At 40.6% G+C, this 19,047-nt stretch overlaps 1 protein-coding gene across 3 annotated transcripts; it reads right to left on the bottom strand.

Moving 5' to 3' along the window:
• Nucleotides 1-383: 383 nt before the first annotated feature.
• On the bottom strand, nt 384-18,791 carry TLR8 (toll like receptor 8). Of its 3 annotated transcripts, none has more exons than XM_032285903.1 (3): nt 18,640-18,791; nt 15,023-15,142; nt 384-4,511 (listed from the first exon to the last, which is right to left on the bottom strand). In XM_032285903.1, exons 2-3 carry the CDS (start codon nt 15,041-15,043, stop codon nt 1,389-1,391), a joined length of 3,144 nt encoding a protein of 1,047 aa, XP_032141794.1. In that variant the 5' UTR covers nt 15,044-15,142; nt 18,640-18,791; the 3' UTR covers nt 384-1,388. The 3 variants fall into 3 exon arrangements, with proteins under 3 accessions (XP_032141794.1, XP_032141796.1, XP_032141795.1); XM_032285905.1 differs by lacking the exon at nt 15,023-15,142 and adding an exon at nt 18,278-18,379 and having other exon boundaries at nt 18,640-18,736; XM_032285904.1 differs by lacking the exon at nt 15,023-15,142 and having other exon boundaries at nt 18,640-18,741.
• Between the last annotated feature and the right edge of the window lie 256 nt (nt 18,792-19,047).

Raw genomic sequence — 19,047 nt, 5'->3', positions numbered from 1 at the left:
GTCTTATACGGAGGGAATCAAGATAGAATTTCTCTATTTATGGAGTATTATATACTTTAAAATTAATGTTCTTATGATGGAAATGTACTTGAGGTATTAGGTATGTTAACTAGCTTGATTTAATTATTCCACATTGTATCTACAATTTATGACATTACTTTGTAACCCATAAATTTATGTAATTATAAATTGTCAATTTACAATAAAAAATTTATTGCATCTTTTTAGAAAAAAATCTTAATGTAAAAGCTTCATGAAAATTGCTTCCCCTTTGATTTCTACCAAATACTTTTTTCAAGAGTTCTCAAAAAATTTAGCATATATGGTAATTTATTTTATATTAAAGACCAATTTCTCTACCATATATTTATCAGACACTCCTCTTGTGAAATGAAACATTTTTATTTGTTCATTTTAAGATTTACAGCAATGGCAATTAACAAAATACACCAAAAGCTTTGAATTTAGCTGCATAATTTAAAAAAAATGGTTAAGAAGTAAAAGACGCTTCAAAAACTATCCATCTCAGTTCTTAAATGGCATCTAAACCTTAGAAGTCAAATATTACACCAAATATTTGTAAAAGCAACTGTAAATAAAACCAAATGCAACCACAGCATAATATTACCATGTAGTCATAGATATATGATAAATCTGAACGGCAGCTTAATATTAGGACCATTAGTCACAGTGGCAGAAGTTCTCAGATATTGAAAAGAAGGTGTATTAGGTCAACTACTAAGATGGTCCACAGTGATCCCTGCCTCCTGATATTCACAATCTATGACCAAGATAGCAGGCCATCCCAGGACGGCAGTCAAGGGAGAATAGTTTTTGACTAACTGAGGCAATCGCAGCTCACCATCTTGGTCTTCCGTTGTTTTCCCTGGACTGAGGTGGTCACTCCCGTGGAGCTGGTCAGACCTGTGGTTTACTTCTAACAAATAGAATATAGCCAAAGTGATGGGATATCACTTTTCTGATTAGATTATAAAAGATTGTGACTTCATCTTACAAGCAACCTCTCTTTTTTGCTAGCTCTGAAGAAGCAATCTGCCTTGTGGGAGAGGCTCACATGGCTCACATGAGTATAGCCTTTGGCCAATAGCCCAGGAGGAATTGAATCCAGAAAACAACCACATGGGTGTGATCCCAGAGGTGCCGGTGCCTCTGGTGGACACCTACATTGCAGCCTCTGAAACACCCTGAGCAGAGGACCCAGTTATGCTGTGCCTGGACTCCTGACCCTCAAAAACTCTGGGCTAGCAAATGTGTTGTTTTAAACCACTAAGTTTTGGGGTAATTTGTTACATAGCAATAGATGATTAAGACAGAAATGTCGTTCTTTTGTATCTTTATTATAGGGCAAAACCAGGACTTAACGTCAGTTAGTATTGCTTGATGGAATCAACATACATATTGTTATACCGTGAATCATTTTCAGTTAAGACCACATTTCTCAGAGTTTGCCAAAACAAGCCTTCTGCCTTTGGGTTGTCAGGCCACTGGAGGATGGAGCTCTTACAGATCCGCTGCCGGAGCCTCAAATACTGAGAATGCTGTAACACTGGCTCCAGCAGGATAAATATAATCACATCCATGTTCTCATCCATTAGCCTCTGCAAAGCCAAGTAAAACGCTGTTTTAAAATTCCAGCTTTTTGCATATTTTTTTGTTAAAACAAATACCGTTTTCTTGCTTTGATTGATGCTCTGCATGAGGTTGTCGATGATGGCCAGTCCTGGGTCCCAATCCCTCTCCTCTAGACAAAGGAGAACGTTTTTGTCTTGACTCTCTTCCAGGTGGTAGCGCAGCTCGTTTATCACCCAGTCAGTAACAGAGGCATCTTTGGTGTCATAAGAAATGTAAGCATCATAGAAAGTTTGGGATGTGGAAAGAGACCTGTAGCCTTTTACCTTAGCTAAACACACATTATAGATAAACCAAACATCCCAGTAAAATAAATGGTGAGCCAGGGCAGCCAACATAACCATGGTGGTTATAAAGAAGGTGAAGAAAAATAATATCACTGCAGTGACATCTGAAACACAAGTTGTTAGCTCCAGATTCACAATACTCTTCCCTTTTTGATCTCCAGGACTGGCACAAATGACATCTACCAGTCTGGGAATTGTGACATTCAGATGTTCATCCATCCATCTTCGGAAATCTCCTATGTCACAGGTGCATTCAAAGGGGTTTCCGTGTAGTTCCAAAATAGATAAATTGGTGGTGGTCTTAGTTTCAAGTGCAGATTGGTTGATCATTTTTAGCAGGTTGTAACTTAAATCGATGTGTGCCAGACTACTGACTTCAGAAAGAAAGCCAGAGGGCAGGTAGGAAATCTTGTTATAACTCAGCAGCAGTGTCTGAAGGGAAGATGTAAAATCAGATAGGCTATCAGTTAAAAAGAATAATTTGTTTCTATGTAAGTCAAGCAACTTGAGATAAGGAAACTGCTGGAGTAATGTCCAGTTAAAAAACTCTAATATATTATTATTTATATGTAATTCGGTGAGACTTGCTGGCAAATTAAGGAATGCTTCATTCGGGATATGCTTGAGCCTATTATAGGATAAATCAAGCCGTGTCAGATTTGTGAGACCTTTGAAAATGGAGATATACCTGTTATCATCACCATTCCACAAAATGTCAAGGCGATTGTCACTGAAAACTAATTCTACCAGGGACTTGCTTTCCAGATTGTACTTATCTGTTAAAGTATAAATGTTATTGTGGCTCAAGTTTAAAACTTTCAGATTTGTAAAATTTTGAATGAATTCTAGATGATGGGTTACCCCTGCTATTCGGAAATAGTGTGAATTATAACTGAGATCTAGAACTTCCAAGTCAGACAGTTCAGTAAGAGCGCTAGCATTATCGAAGTCTAGTCTATTGTTTGTCAAATCCAAATACTTGATGTGAGGCACGGCTGAAAATTCGGTTCCACTTAACACTTGAGCATTGCTATTTGCAGACAGATTTAAACAGGCAATGTCAGGAAGATTTTCAAATTGCTTTGGCCCAATGAAGAAAATAGAGTTGAGGCTTAAATCTAAGGCTTTGCCATAAGCAGTACATTGTGGCTTTATTAAAGGTCGGGTGAAATGATAAAAATTCGAATGTGGGTCAAACTCAAAATCTGTTGAGCGTCGTTTCAGGATATGACGTTGAAAAGAGGAACTATTTGCATAACTCTGCCTGGTATCTTTTACCAATGGTGATATTCTGTTTTCTGACAAGTAAATTATTTCCAGTTTGGGGAAATTTTTGAAAAGGGTGAAATCGATTTGCTTAATAAAATTAATACCCAAGTTGATAGTTGATAAGTTTTGAAGCTCCATCAGGGGCTGGAAATCTTCTTTTCTGAGTTCCTGGAACACATAACCTCTTAAATGCAATGCCCGTAAAGACAAAAGTTTAGAGAAGTTTTTGGAAATATTAATGCGCTGTGGATAACTCCCCTTTTCATAGTTAAAAGACAAGTCAAGTATTTCTAAGCGAGGCAGCATCGTTAAAAACGCCCCGGAGGCTATTTCTTTCATTAAATAGTTGAATTCAAGATCCAGCACCCTCAGATAAGGCATATTTTTAAACCAGGCAGCATCAATCTTCCTGAGGGAAGTGCTAGACAGGTTTAGGTATCGAAGTTGGGTCAAGTTTTGAAAAGCAAAACTATGTATATTAATTGAAGCGTCCCCATGACAAGGTACGCATGGAAATGGGGCATTGAAGCACCTCGGACAGTTCCCGCTTAAATCTAGTAATGTCAAACTTGTCAGTCCCTTGAAATCTTCTTCACTAATGTTTTTGATCTGGGTGTTGCTTAAATAAAGTTTGCGTAGAGAGCTTGGCAGTTTGGGTGGCACACGGAAAAGACAATTGAAAGATAGTGATAGCACCTGCAAATTTGTCAGCGTTTCAAATACTCCATCTTCTATATTAGTTTTATTACAAACTTTGTTAAAATAGCAGTTCCAAGCCAAATAGAGACTTTCCAAGTGTATAAGTCTCGAAATGCCCTCTTTGGTTATGTTGTATATATTGTTTTGAATTAGACTAAGTTCTGTCAAAGACTCTGGCAAACCAGAGGGTATTTCAGGTAATTGGTTGTCTTCAAGCAGTAACTCCCTTAGGTTTTTTAGGTTGAGGAATGCCCCATCTGTAATATTCAAGACATTCGACTGTATACCAGGATTTCTGTCCTGGTGCTGTACATCGAGGTTGTGGTTTAGATTTATTTTAGTGAGGTTTTGCAGCCCTTGAAATGATTCATTCGTTATGTGTGTGATGAAATTATCAGACAGATCTAGTTCTGTCACATATTTGCCCACCGTTTGGGGAACTTCACGTAGTCGACGATTTCTGCACTCTGCAATAACAGAGCCATTTTGCTTTTTCTCATCACAAGGATAGCTTCTAGAATAATTTTCTTCAGCGAATAACTCATAGGAACCAGATATTAGCAGGAAAAGGCAGGTCAGCATTGATGACTGAAGGAACATGTTTTCCTAAGGAAAATCAAAAATGGAAGCACAATATTAGTGGAGCAGTATTTGACAGGTGTTTTGTAAATAAATTAGCGTGCTACCCCATACTTGTATGAGTTGTCAAGTGTGCGTTTGCTTAACAATTACACAAATTGCATCAGATTAGGTCCAGAATGATTTTCCTTTTTACCATGTTCACCTTCATGGTGCTAAAAGAAGTTGAAGATGGGCTGGGTGTGGTGACTCACGCCTGGAATCCCAACATTTTGGGAGGCTGAGGTGGGAAGATGGTTTGAACCCAGGAGTTTGAGACCACACTGGGCAACATAAGGAGACCCTGTCTGCACACACAAAAAATTTTTTTAAATTAGCCAGGTGTAGTGGTGCATGCCTATAGTCCCAGCTAGTCGGGAGGCTGAGGTGGGAGGCTTGAGCTCCTGAGGTCGAGGCTGCAGTGAGCCATGATCCTGCCACTGCACTCCATCCTGGACAGCAGAGTGAGACCTTGTCTCAAAAACCAAAATAAAAGGAAGTTGAAGATGAAGCTATCTGAAATTATGATGATGAGAAAACCTGGGAAGCTTCTGCAGAGGCCATTAATCAAGATACTCCACCACTATAACGACTTTAAGCTGGACCACAGCTATGGTTTATAAGTCTATAGCTTAGCAAGCTATATATTTATAGCCTCAACCTACTGACATGACACTTGATGAAACTTTGGCCAGCCCCCCAAGGAGAATTCAGATACAACTTCTAATACGGTATCATCCAAGATCTTCAAGGCAGAGTCATCTTTACCTTATCTGTACAACCACATCTCTCTTACTGGTATTGCCCACAATTTTTCTATACCTCTATGGTGACATATGTTATGTTTTCTTCTTGCATGACTGGAAAGTGGACACCTTATGTTGATAATAATAAACAAAATGTCAGGTATTGTGCTAAGTGCTTCATAAACATTTCATCACCCACATTAATGCTCATAGGAACATGACGCAGTAGGTCCTATTATTATCTATATTTTGTAGATGAAAAAATAAACTCAGTGACTTAAGTACCTTTCTGAAGGAAGGTACGTTGTAGTGCTGGGACTTGAGCCAATCTGATTTCAAAATCATATTTTTAACAACGAAGCCATCATGCTACACAATCTCCTTTTGAGATCCTTGTGCCTTAGCAGTGCCTCAAATGTAAACAGCAGTCAAAAAATTGTTTGTGGGATGACTACTACTCATATATTCCTTATCACACAAACATTAACATTAATAGCTATTTACTTGCTAATTTTGAAACTTCCCTAGGGAAGACACAGGTACTTTATATTTTTATACACCCCCAGTAACACAGGAGAGTGCCTCACTTTCTGTAACTGTTTAATAAATAGAGGGCTGGGTGTATCAGTTTTGGTAACCATACAATGCAATAAACAGATTAATGTGATCAGTTTGATCAAGAGTTGTAATTAAGAGAACTCTCAAAAATCTTCTTTCAATAGATACGGAAACCAGCCTAGATTTTTCACTAAAACCAAATTCATGTCTTTATTATAGGTTAAACCAGATAGGTGCCTTCTTTTTAAATTCTCCTAAAATTTAGGGCTGGTGAACTAACACATTTATATGTCACACCCTCGCTATGTTATAAAAGATTTTTATGTGGACGTTGATTATTCTGAGGCTCAATAATTATTGCCCATTTGTAACAGCCAAGGAAAAGCCAGCTCCTTTTGAGATGGAAATTGAAGTGGAGCAGAACTCCCAGTCTGGTTCAGTTGATTGTAGTTGTTTTCAAATGCAACACTATGGTGATGTTGCTGCTTAATGTTTAACTTGCTTAATGTTTAACAAGGCTCTAATATACCTGGTGTGGTAGGCAGAATTTTAAGATGGCCCTATGAATTTTGCCCTGGGTATTACTGCTGTGATGGCATTTTATTATATGGGATATGGGAATTTATCTGGATGGACTTAATCTAATCACACGAGCCTTTGAAAGCAGAACGTTTTTTTCTGGTTATCGGCAGAAGGAAAAGTCAGAGGGGTAGGACGTGTGACAAAATTGTGTACACTATTTCTGGCTTGAAGATGTAGGGGCCCCACAACAAGGAATGCAGGCAACCTGTGGAAGCTAAGAGTGGCTCTCTGCAGGCAGCTAGCAAGGAAATGGGGTTTGCGCGGCGGCGGTGTTGGTGGAGTGGTGAGTCAAACAACATCCGCAAGGAACTGAAATCACTTGACAATCCGGATGAACCTGGAAACAAATGTTTACTCAGAGTCTCCAGATGAGAGCCCAGCTTGACTTTATGAGACCTGGAGTGGAAAACTCAGGCCAACCTGCCCAGATTCTGACTTACGGAAGTTTAGGCCAGTCAATGGGTGTTGTTTGAAGCCCCTACATTTGGAAGAGATTTGTTCTGCAGTAATAGAAATCTAATATATCTAGATGCTATGGATTCTTAGATGATTTATGGCTTGAAAACATGGAGCTCCTACAGAGGCAGCCACGGTTCTCCAGGCTTCCCATCTGCACTGGAATACATAGGTATAACAAAGGAAGGGGCAATGGGGCACAGACAGGCAAGGCAGTTTGGGGGAGATACCACAGGCAGTGCTGTATTTGCTCAGGCACCTGAGCAGATCTGAACCTGTGTGATTTCCAAGTCTCAACGTTGCTAGATTTCAAAGTCACTTCCAGACTCATCCCTGCCTTTATTAGCTAGTGGGTGGCCAGGGGAGTCTGTTTGATTACTCTCACAATATATGAATTGGCTCCCAGTCTCATGGGGAAAACAGATATGACTTAAACACAACATTACAAGGTTTCCACTGTGATTAAAAAAAAAAAGAAGTGCATGACACTGTAAGAGCCTAACAAGAGGTGAATTTGGCCTAGTGGTAGAAACTAGAGAAGATTTCCATAAAGAAGTGAATCCTAGGCTGAGACGGGTGGATCACCTGAGGTCAGGAGTTCAAGACCAGCCTGACCAACATGGAGAAACCCCATCTCTACTAAAAATACAAAATTAGCCAGGTGTGGTGACACATGCCTGTAATCCCAGTTTCTTGGGAGGCTGAGACAGGAGAATCGCTTGAACCTGGGAAGTGGAGGTTGCAGTGAGCCGAGATTGTGCCACTGCACTACAGTCTGGGTAACAAGAGTGAAACTCCATCTCAAAAAAAAAAAAAAAAAAAAAAGAAGTAAAACCTGAACTGCAATTCGAAAGTTGAGTAGGCATGTGGAAGGCATAACCAAGATGTCAAAGGAATTTTTCAGGAAAAGGAAGTGGCATGTGCGAAGGCCCTGTGTCTATTCCAGTGACTTTCCCAGGCTGTGCCTCCAGAGAAGCCCTGAGACAAGGAATTCAGAGAGATGTGGTGTGGGCCTGAGAACAGGCATATCAGCTTTCGTGTTTGCCACAGTAGGACTGCTTGCCACAGTAGGACTGCTTGCCACAGTAGGGCCTAGAGGACTGGAATGGCACAGAGGAAGTGGCTAATGGAGATGTCATTGAGGTTCTCATTGTCGTCATGTCACCACATTGAGTGGACATTTTTCAGTCTTCATCTTACTGAGCACGTAAATTTAATAGACTGAGAGAAAGCAAGGGACCTAAGACCAGAGTGGGCCAGGTGCAGTGGCTCACGCCTTAATCCCAGCAGTTTGGGAAGCTGAGGCAGGTGGATCACTGGAGCTCAGGAGTTCAAGACCAGCCTGGGCCATGTGGTGAGATCCTGTCTTTACAAAAAATATAAAAATAGATAGCGGGCCGTGGTGGCACATGCCTATGGTCCCAGCTATTCAGGAGGCTGAGGCTGGAGGATTGCCTGAGAGGTGGAGGCTGCAGTGAGCTATGATCGCACCACTGCACTCTAGCCTGGGGGACAGAGACCACTCTTCTCAAAAAAGGAAAAAAAGACCAGAGTGGGTGTTTAAAAATATTAATTAAATTGACAACGAAAAATTGTATACATTTACGATGTACAACATGGTGTTTTGAAATATGTATAGTTGTAGAATGACTCAGTCAAGCTAATTCACATATGCATCACCTCATACATTTACCATTTTTTGATGGTAAGAACACTTTAAATGGAGTCTTTTAGTGATTTTCAAGTGTATAATATGTTGTTATTAACTATAGTCACCATATTGCACAATGGAGCTCTACAATAGAACTTTTCCCTCCTGCCTAACTGAAATGTTGTGTCCTATGACCAACCTCTCCCCAATCCCCCTACACGCCCAAGAGTGGATTTTGATCTTCATCTGAGAAGTGACGCGAGGCTTTGAAGGTTTTAAGCACGGTGGCACCATACTTAGATCGATTCTGCAGTGGTCACTGGCAAGAGGGCACAGAACTTCAGTCATGAGATGATAGGAGTTTGAACTAGGGTGGTGGCAATAGAGATAGAAAAAAATGCATTCAAGAGATATTTAGGAAGTACATTTGAGAGACGTAGCAATGGACGAATAAAGGGAGGTAGAGGTTGCGAGGGAGAGGGATGCAATCAGAGTGACTTCTAGGTTCCTGGTCTGTGCACCTGGATGGATGGATGTCATTCACTGAGAAGGAAGATTGTTTGGGGTGAGAGCTGTCATTAATTAAATTTGACAGGTTGCTTTTGAGTTGTGTTTGTGATATTCAAGTAGAGATGTCCAGTCGGTAGTTGAGTGTGTGGGTCTGAAGCTCAGAGGAGTGTTCTGAAAGAGGAATGAATTTGGGAGTCATGACAATTGAAGCCGTGGGTGTGAATTCAGGGTAGTGTAAGGCATAAAGGATCTTCCATGCTTCCATTTTATGAAAAATTTTCTCCTCTTTTTTCTAGAAATTTTTTAGGATTTCATTTTCTTATCCTGCTGGAATTGTTTAGGTATAAAATGTGAGGTTGAGACCCACATTATTTTTTTCTTTTTTTAGGTTTTGTCAGTTTATTTCACATAAGAGTGTAGTTCAAGCCTTTACCATTTAATAACAAAAACAGTCTGTACAGAAAACCCGAAGGCAACCACATAGCACATGTAAAATGTGCAAATATATTTTAAAGTACAAGTTATTCTATAGCATTTGCAAGATAGAATTTCATAGTAATTAAGGAATCTACTTCATTCTAACTGAAGTCTTTTGCATGTATAGCCAATGCAAATCTACAAGGCACAACTTAGCATTGATGCTATAGTGTGAAACACACATCCTTGGATTATTTATTTGAAGATATTAAAATAATATGTTTATTATTTTTTAATGAGTCAAGAGCTCATTTCTAAAGCTTCATAAAGCATTACACCGATAACATGTGTGGTCAGGACAAGCTGCTCCCTGAACTTAAAAGGTGAAAGACAAGACCCTATGTTGTTGCCCTGTATTAAAAATGGAAATATACATATATGTATACAGACACCCCATATCACAGACAAGAAACTTCCCATGGTCCAAAGGGAGGCCATTTCCTTATTAGCAAAGGTGCACATTACAGTATTTCTTGACAGTTAAAAATTACACACTTACCACCTGTTTTGGTCAGTTTTGCTACAAAAAGACACTGAAATAGACAGTTTTCTTCAGTAAGGTAAAGACAATGTCTAATTCAGAAAATCTTCCTCCTGAGATTGCACAGTGAAAGGTATCATTTAATTAAATATAAAAGCTTCCTGCTTTTTTTTTTTTTTTTTTTTTTTTTTTGAGACAGTTTCACTTAGTTGCTCAGGCTGGAATGCCATGGCATAGTCTTGGCTCACTGCAACCTTCGCCTCCTGGGTTCAAGCAATTCTCCTGCCTCAACCTCCCGAGTAGCTGGGATTACAGGCACCTGCCGTCATGCCCGGCTAATTTTTGTATTTTTAGGAGAGATGGGGTGTCTCCATGTTGGCCGGGCTGGTCTTTAACTCGTGACCTCAGGGGATCCACTTGCCTCAGCCTCCCAAAGTTGCTAGTATTACAGGCATAAGCCACCGTGCCCAGCCAATATTTTTTTCTAAATGAAGACACATTTACCGTAACGTTGTTAATTGGATGATCTTTTGCTCACTGATTTGATAAGCTTCCTGTATCACATACTAACTCTTCTGTTATTTGGATCTATTTCTAGGCTTTCTGCTCTGTTTCATCAATCCGTTAGTATTTAATACATACTTGGTATAAATATGTAATAGGTATATACATATTAAATATTACATGTTTAATATGGAAATACTTTTAATGCACTAATGGAAAGAAAAATAACCCAATAGAAAAATGGACAAAAATATATTAACAGTTCACATAAAAAGGCAACATAAATTGCTTTTAATGCATAGGAAAATATACCTAGTGTCACTCAAAAATTATACTGTCGGCTGGGCGCGGTGGCTCCCGCCTATAATCCCAGCACTTTGGGAGGCTGACGGGGACGGATCACCTGAGGTTGGGAGTTCAAGACCAGCCTGACCAACATGGAGAAACCACGTCTCTACTAAAAATACAAAAGTAGCCGGGTGTGGTGGTGCATGCCTATAATCCCAGCTACTCAGGAGGCTGAGGCAGAAGAATCACTTGAACCCAGGAGGTGGAGGTTGCAGTGAGCCCAGATCCTGCCACTGTACTCCAACCTGGGTAACAGGAGCAAAACTCTGTCTCAAAAAGAAAAAAAAAATTATACTGTCATACCATTTTTCACTGATTTATTATGCAAGTGAGGATGTGGGGAAACAAGTACTCTTATATTTTGCTGGTAGGAGTGTAAATTAACTCCACCTCTAAATTGGAGAGTAATGTGTAATGTCTATCACAACTGGAAACATATACTTGGAGTCAGCAATTTCAATTCTAGAAGTACATCCTAAAGACACACCCTCAAATATGCAAATGTCTATATACAAGGATGTTCATGGCGAGGACTGTTGACAATAACAAAAGACCAGAAATCATGTAAATGCCTATGAGTAGTAGTCTGGTTAAATAAATGATGTTACGTTCACACAATGGAATACCATGTGGCCATTAAACAGATAAGGCAATTCTATATTCGTTCATTCATTAAATATTTACTAGGCAGATATTTTGTTTCAGGAACCGTATTTGAGTTGCACATAAAACAGCGAACGAAACAGATTAAAATTCTTGCTGGTTTTGAAAGATAGATGTTAGATGGTAAAAGTACTGTGAAGAAAAATATAACTGGAAAGGGAAATGGTTATGCAGAATGTACCTTAACAGGAACTTGTCTGATGCTTTTGTCATGATTAAACCGAGATGATGGGTCTGGGGGAGGAAGGTCACAGAAGGGCAGGGCCATTCTAGCCATATCGTATGAAGGGTGCATGCTATCAACATGCCTTTCACTGTTTATGTGTAGCTTGATCATCTGGCTGAGGTAGTGTTTGTCAGGTCTTTATTATAATTTTTAACTATAGATTAACACAAATTATTATTTTTTAAAGGCCCAAGGAAATATGTCAGGGCAAGGCCAGATTTCAGACTATTCCCTTTGCATGCTAAACAAAACATTGTTGGTAGGTGACACATGTTTAGGTGGACACTTGGCCGGGTCCAGAGGGCAGGAGCCTCACTAGCCTGGAGGTAAGGCCTCAACATACGATTTCAAATATAACTTATTCATACAAGGCAGAGAGCAATTGAGGGGGAAATCCTCTAGGGGCCGCTAGAGACCAAAAGTAGAGTCTTGATCTTAACAAGATTCTATTTTACTATTTCTTTAATGGGAACATCCGAATGTTAGGTTCTCATTCGTTCTCTCTCTCTCTCTCTCTCTCTCTCTCTCCTCTCTCTCTCTCCTCTCTCTCTTCTCTTCTCTTCTCTTCTTCCTTCCTTCCTTTTCTTTTTTCTTTCTTTCTTTTTCTTTCTTTCTTTCTGGATAAAAATGGCCTCTGGGAGAGTCTAAAGCAGCTTAAAAGAAATCATGGGCCATGGAAATGGCCAGAACATTTCAAAAGACATTTTTCAGTTAAGAGTTTGAGGTTTCTAATGCTGCCTGCACCAAAACGTACTGAAGTAAGAAATATGAGTTGACAAATTCCAAATACTGATTTTGAAAAGCACAGGCCAGGCGTGGTGGCTCATGCCTGTAATCCCATCACTTTGGGAGGCCAAGGTGGGCAGATCACAAGGTCAGGAGATCAAGACCACCCTGACTAATACAGTGAAGCCCCATCTCTACTAAAAATACCAAAAAATTAGTCGGACGTGGTGGCATGCACTTGTAATCCCAGTTACTCGGGAGGCTGAGGCAGGACAATTGCTTGAACCTGTGAGGTGGAGGTTGCAGTGAGCCAAGACCATACCACTGCACTGCAGCCTGGGTGACAGAGCGAGACTCCATCCCCCCCCCCCCCCAAAAAAAAAAAAAGAGAGAGAGAGATAGAGAAGCATATAAATGGGAAGGGCAAGAAATGGTGAACAGGTTGCTTGCAGAGAAGTTGGGAAGACTCATTGCTCCACCTTCTATATTCTGTGCAGGACCGCACAGAGTTTGAATGGATTGCCAATGCTCGCTTTGCAGGGTACTCTGCTTGAGTCCATAGGAGTACTGTGTAACCATGCCCAGCAGGGGGGAACTGCAGCTCCCAGCAGCCACTGATTCCAGAAGACAGAGCAGAGACCAAATGCCCAGCAAGACCTGCACCTTCTGAGCCAAATTCTTCCTTTCAGTTGCACCCATGCGTCTGACTACCAAATGTTGTGGCTCCAAAGGATATCAAAGGGCATCTGGCCCCAGATGAAGTGAGCAGAGTACTAAGGAGAAGTCAGCCTCATTACAGCAGAACCAATTGGTAGAAACCATCCAGCCTAGCAGAAGAGAAATATGCAAATAAAACGGAGAAAGAGCAACTCTATAATAACTTAGAGAAATGGCAACTTTGCAAATAAAATAGAGGAAAAAAGTACCACTATGCAAATAGAGAGAGAGAGAGAGAGAGAGCACACAACCAACTTCCGTTGGTTGAACCTAACAGTTGGGTACTCCCATTAAAGCAACAGTAAAAGAATAGAACCCTGTAAGATCAAAGAAAGCATAGGAGCAGATGATAGCTAACAAGAAATGTCTACAAAGTTTAAGAAGATGGAAAGCAGATGGAAGAAGAGTAGATGGGGCAGAGCAAAGCAGAGAAGGCTGAAGCGTACAGCCCTGTGCCTTCTGTGCCGGAAGAGAAGTCCATCCTTAATGTCAACAGCTCATGGTATAATGGGGCTCAGGCCAGGCCCCAGGGACCAGTTAAGACAAGAAAGAGATGCTTACTGGAAATGAGTATTAGATTGGGAGCTGATGAAGTCAAGAACCTGTACTCAGTAGAAGTGGCAGAAAAGAGAATCAAAAAAGGGGAGTGCTTAGGTTGAGTTGTGTCCCCTAGTAGATAATTTCAAGTCCTAACCCCTGGTACCTGTGAATGCAACCTTACTTGAACTGTGCGGATGTCATCAAGTTAAAATAGGATCATACTGAATTAAGATGGGCCGTGATCCAATAACTGAGCTCCTTATAAGAAAATGGGAATTTGGAAATTCCCATAGGAAAGAAGGCCATCCACATGAGGAGAGAGGTGAAGGCTAGAGAGATGCAGCAGTAAGCCAGAGAAAATGAAGTATTGCTGGCTACCACCAGAAGCTGGGAAAGGGGCATGAAACCAATTTTTCCTTCTAACCCCTTAAGAAGGAACCAGCCGTGCCCACAACACGTTAGTTTCTGACTTGTGGTTTCCAGAACTGTGAGAGAATACATTTCTGCTGTTTTTATCCACCATGTTTGTGGTACTTTGTTTCAGTAGTCCTGGGAAACAAATCAAGTAAGAGCACAGAACAGGTAAATGACAGTTGTTCTGTGAAACCCTCTGCTGAGACAAGTTCGAGCTGCCAGAAAAAAAAGCCCTTTGCCTGGCACGCCCGTGAGCTGGCTGAAATGAACATCCTGATGAGGATGACCGGGGCTTTGTGGTCCAGATCTTTCACTGGGGTTGCCTTGGAGCACCCAGAGAAAAGCAAAGTCCACTTCTTTAAAGAAAACTTATGAATCACAAAAAAAAAAAAAAAAAAGAAATCTGCCCAACTTCTTCTCTCCCTGCCAAATACAGCTATTGGTACTAAGGAAGCGATTTCACAACAGTTTTTCTATTTTCCATAAATCATCTGTTCTTTGGTTAGGTCCATAGTACACGACCTGCCAATTTTCTTCTGCAGTTGCTGAAGGAACCAGACAGCACAATAAAAACAACCTCTCTGTCCTCACCCAAATCTTCCTTCTGAAATTGGATACTCATGGCTACCAAACACATTTTTAAAAGACCAGAGCAGTTTGAAGAACAGCTCAGAAAGTCTGCCTTCACTGAAAACTCACTCCCTGAGTGTTGCAATGAGCAGAGAGGCCACACCTAGAATTCACCCGAAGGGGAGGGCTGCAGGCTACGCAGAGACCAGACGTGTGGGCACAAAAGTAGGGACGCCACTAGCTGAGGCTAAAATAAATCCCAAATAGTGTGCAGTGCAGGTGGTCTGGGAGGGGCCTAAAGCTGCCTTCCTGGAATAAACAGCTTTTTACCTTTTTAGACTCCTTTCCCATGCTGCAGGAGCTATTTTGCAAAGATGATTGCTTCCTTCTTCGTTTTCAAAGGCCTCCTTCAAGGTCTCCTGGGACAGGTTCTGCTGACGTTCCTTAACACTGAAGTGTCAAGAGAACTTGTTGATTATAAAATATAATAAATCTCCTCAATTCAATTACTTAGCTGTTTCAGCACAATATTTGGATTCAACCAGAGTTGAATTTTTGCCAGACTGAAAATAGTTCTAATTTTTAATGGATTCTGATTCATTCACAGTTAACAATGTTGGCCACTGATACATGATGAAAGGAAATTAAGAAATGGTTATGCAGGTAAAAGTTGTCACTTTAGACGAAATTTACAATTAATCATAGATACTTTATTTTACCCATCCCAAATTCAGTGGATTCACTAACAGCTTTGGAAGACAAAAGAAAACATGACCACATTAGGCGCACTTAACAGTGAAGAGATGAGCTCTGACTTAACATACACAAAAATATGAAAAAGTTTGTTACTGGATGCTGGGAAATAGGGTAGGGAGCATTTGTTTAATCCTCAAAAAAGTCAGTGAAGTTCATGAGGCCCCTGCCTTACAGACATGGGACCTGAGGCTCAGAGAGGTAAATGTTTTCCAGGTCACTCAGATGGTAGGTGGTAGAGTTGAAAGTGACCCCAGCTCTACCCGAGAAGATGAATTTGGATGGCCAAAGCCAAGGGGCTAGTTGGCCATGATCTGGTTTCAGTGATCAGCAGAGACCTCACAGCCCTATGTGGAACCTCCAAGACGCAAATGCTGGCGGTGGATTTTCCACGTTCCCTTTCTGCACTGATCAGGCTACCACAGAGAACTTCCAGAGTCCTTGTCATTCCTTAGAAGCACAGGAAATCTACCGATTTTAGGTATATGCGATAACTAGCAGCTCTTTGTAACTGTCCGCAAAATCAACACAGCCTGTTCTCTGCTAATGCCAATACAGAACCACAAGTTATGCATTTAAATTACTATATCTTATAGCAGGAGTGTCCAATCTTTTGGTTTCTCTGGGCCACATTGGAAAAAGAATTGTCTTGGGCCACACATAAAATACACTAACACTAACAATAGCTCATGGCTAAAAAAAAAAAAAAATTGCAAAAAATTCTCACAATGTTTCAAGAAAGTTTACAAATTTGTGTTGGGCCACATTCAAAGCTGCCTTGGGCTGTATGCAGCTCGTGGGCCGAGGGTTGGACAGGCTTTTCCTATAGTCTTGAATAGTCATAAATTGGGACTGCAAATTAAAAAATAACAAATCCCTCAACTCCATTTAATAACCGAGTTGAACTCAGAGATGTTCCATTGGAATGACATTCCCTCAATGGATCCTGGAGGTGACACTAAGATGCACTTACAAATAATGTGCAACTGCATTTCAAAGACTGACCTTTCCTGTGAGACACATCTTAATGTTCTATAAGTCTGGGGTCTTCCATAAGACTGCTCTCTCTCATAAACTCAGAGGTTCATAGATTATTATAGTGAGAGGATGAGAATCAGTGATTGAAAGAGGAGAATGAACTCCATGAACTGCCCTCACCCTTATCCACAGCCTCAGCTTTTCAGAGAAAGCATACTTAGAACTTTTATTTTACTTTCTAAAATCAAACCAAGGTGGCTAATGAATACATTCCAGTTCTTCCTGGAGCCCTTCTAGCCACCTAAAAAAAAAGGGACTGTGCTTTTTAACAAAAGGACCAAAAAACTGCCGATTCTTAACTTTGGCTGCACAGTGGAGGTACTTAGGAATTCCAAAAGCTACAAATGCCAAGGCCCATATCCAGAGATTTTGGTTTCATTGGTCTGGGGTTCAGTCTGGACAGCAGGAGTTTTTAAAGCTCCCCCTGTGATTTGAGTCCATTGTCAAGGCTAAGAACGTCTGCCCTTAGGCAGGAGGTCAGCCAGGTCCTTGACCTCCATTGGCCACCAATGGGAGCGAAGTGGCCATTTTTGCAAGTCTGATTTGATTTTACTATTATTCTATTTACCAGTTGGTTTTTTTTTAAATTTTTGAAACAGAGTCTTGCTCTGTTGCCAAGGCTGGAGTGCAGTGGCGCGATCTCTGCTCACTGCAACCTCTGCCTCCCAGGTTGAAGTGATTCTCATGCCTCAGCCTCCTGTGTACCTGGGACTACAGGTGCATGCCACCACACCTGGCTAAATGTTTGTATTTTTAATAGAGACTGGGTTTTACCATGTTGGCTGGGCTGGTCTCGACCTCCTGACCTCAAGTGACGTGTCCACCTCGGCCTCCCAAAGCGCTGAGATTACGGGCGTGAGCCACCGGGCCCCACCTGTTTACCACTTTCTTATAGTACAGTTATACCGCCTATCACAGCAGCTTACAAATAACAAGTAGAAATTGGATAATTTCAACTGCAATCCCATATGTGTCATTGGTCCAGATGACCCAATTCCATATGGGCCACCTAGAGTCATTTTGTAAAGCATCTTAAAATTTTAGTGCAGAATTAATTTACCTTCAAGATCCATAATGAACATTATGGATATAAAAATTAACTTCAGGTAGATATAAAAATTAACTTCAGGCGGGGCGCGGTGGCTCACACCTCTGATCCTAGCACTTTGGGAGGCTGAGGCGGGTGGATCGCCTGAGGTCAGCCAGCCCAGCCAACATGGTGAAACCCAGTCTCTACTAAAAATACAAAAATTAGCTGGGCATGATGGCATGCACCTGTAGCCCCAGCTACTTGGGAGGCTGAGGCAGGAGAATCGCTTGAACCCAGGAGGCAGAGGTTGCAGTAAACCGAGATTGCACCACTGCACTCCAGCCTGGGTGACAGAGCAAGACTCTGTCTCAAAAAAAAAAAAAAATTAACTTCAGAAAACCTCAGTGTACATTAAATTGTTATCAAAATTGACTCCAAGGACTTTGGGGAAAAATATATGGAACATTTTGGATGAGACTCTCTTGAAATCAGACTTTTCAATGGCTCTTAAATCTCATTGAATTTTCTAGAAAATATGTCATTTAAAAAGAAGTGTAAAGTTTGTTTTTAGTCTGACAGTTCTTCACAACAAAAAAAGGACCACCTGCTATGTCTAGACAGTGTAAAGTAATAATTACAGAAATTGTAGCATGTTATTATGTTAAGCCCAGGCTTCACTAGGCTCTAGCAATTGACCTATGTATGTGAAGGAAGAGAGTTTGTCCGTTTCTACAGAAACAGCAAAGCAAAAATATTTCCTTCACCTTCTCATCCAATCCTGTTGTTCTGGAAGAGATTATTGTCTCTGGTAGGGCCAGTAAGTAATATTTCCAGTTCAATTTCTAACTTGGAATTTTCTTCTTTTCCTGTTCAAATTAGTAAGATCATCACTGCATTTGATTTTCAAAATGTACTCTCTAAGTTCCTTATACTAACATACACACAAATTAAAGTTCATAGCAAGCCGCTTTATCTCCATTTAGAGTTGTTTCAGTCTTTAATTTTCATCCTTATTTGCCCACGTATTACTTTCTTGGTTCATACCATTTGCCGCCAACCCAGATTTCTGGGTTAGAAATCCCATATTCTGTTGGAAAGCTTTGCTAAAGAAATATAAGTGACTTACCGTGTTTCTGTGGTTCTTTCTAATTTTTCATTCTGCAACTTGCAGCAGCGCAGAATGGATACACTCTATGCAGGAGGTGGCCGAGAAGAGAAACTGGCTAACTTCCTGAAATGGGCCTATTTACCATCAGCAGAACCTAGCGTGTGTTTTACAGAAGTTTACATGAAAAGAAGGGAACTTGTGATTTCTTAGCTGTTGCCAAATCATTTATTGACTGTGCTTTAAAACTATGAAGCTGAAGTTGGGGGAAAAGTCATTTATAAAACGGTTTAAATACAACCCAAGTCAGACACATATGGTGAATTTTTGTTAGTTGTTGTGTATTTGTGTATGCAGGGGAGAAAATGGGAACATTTTTCCATTCACTAAGAAAACTTTAGTGTATTCTTTTTTAAAAAAAGTTACCAT

This window comes from Sapajus apella, unplaced genomic scaffold (assembly GCF_009761245.1).
Source record: "Sapajus apella isolate SASKATOON/1434 unplaced genomic scaffold, GSC_monkey_1.0 scaffold17, whole genome shotgun sequence".
Classification (NCBI taxonomy): domain Eukaryota; kingdom Metazoa; phylum Chordata; class Mammalia; order Primates; family Cebidae; genus Sapajus; species Sapajus apella.
The sequence above is the reverse complement of the archived record's forward strand: the minus strand, read 5'-3'. Positions and strand labels throughout refer to the sequence as shown.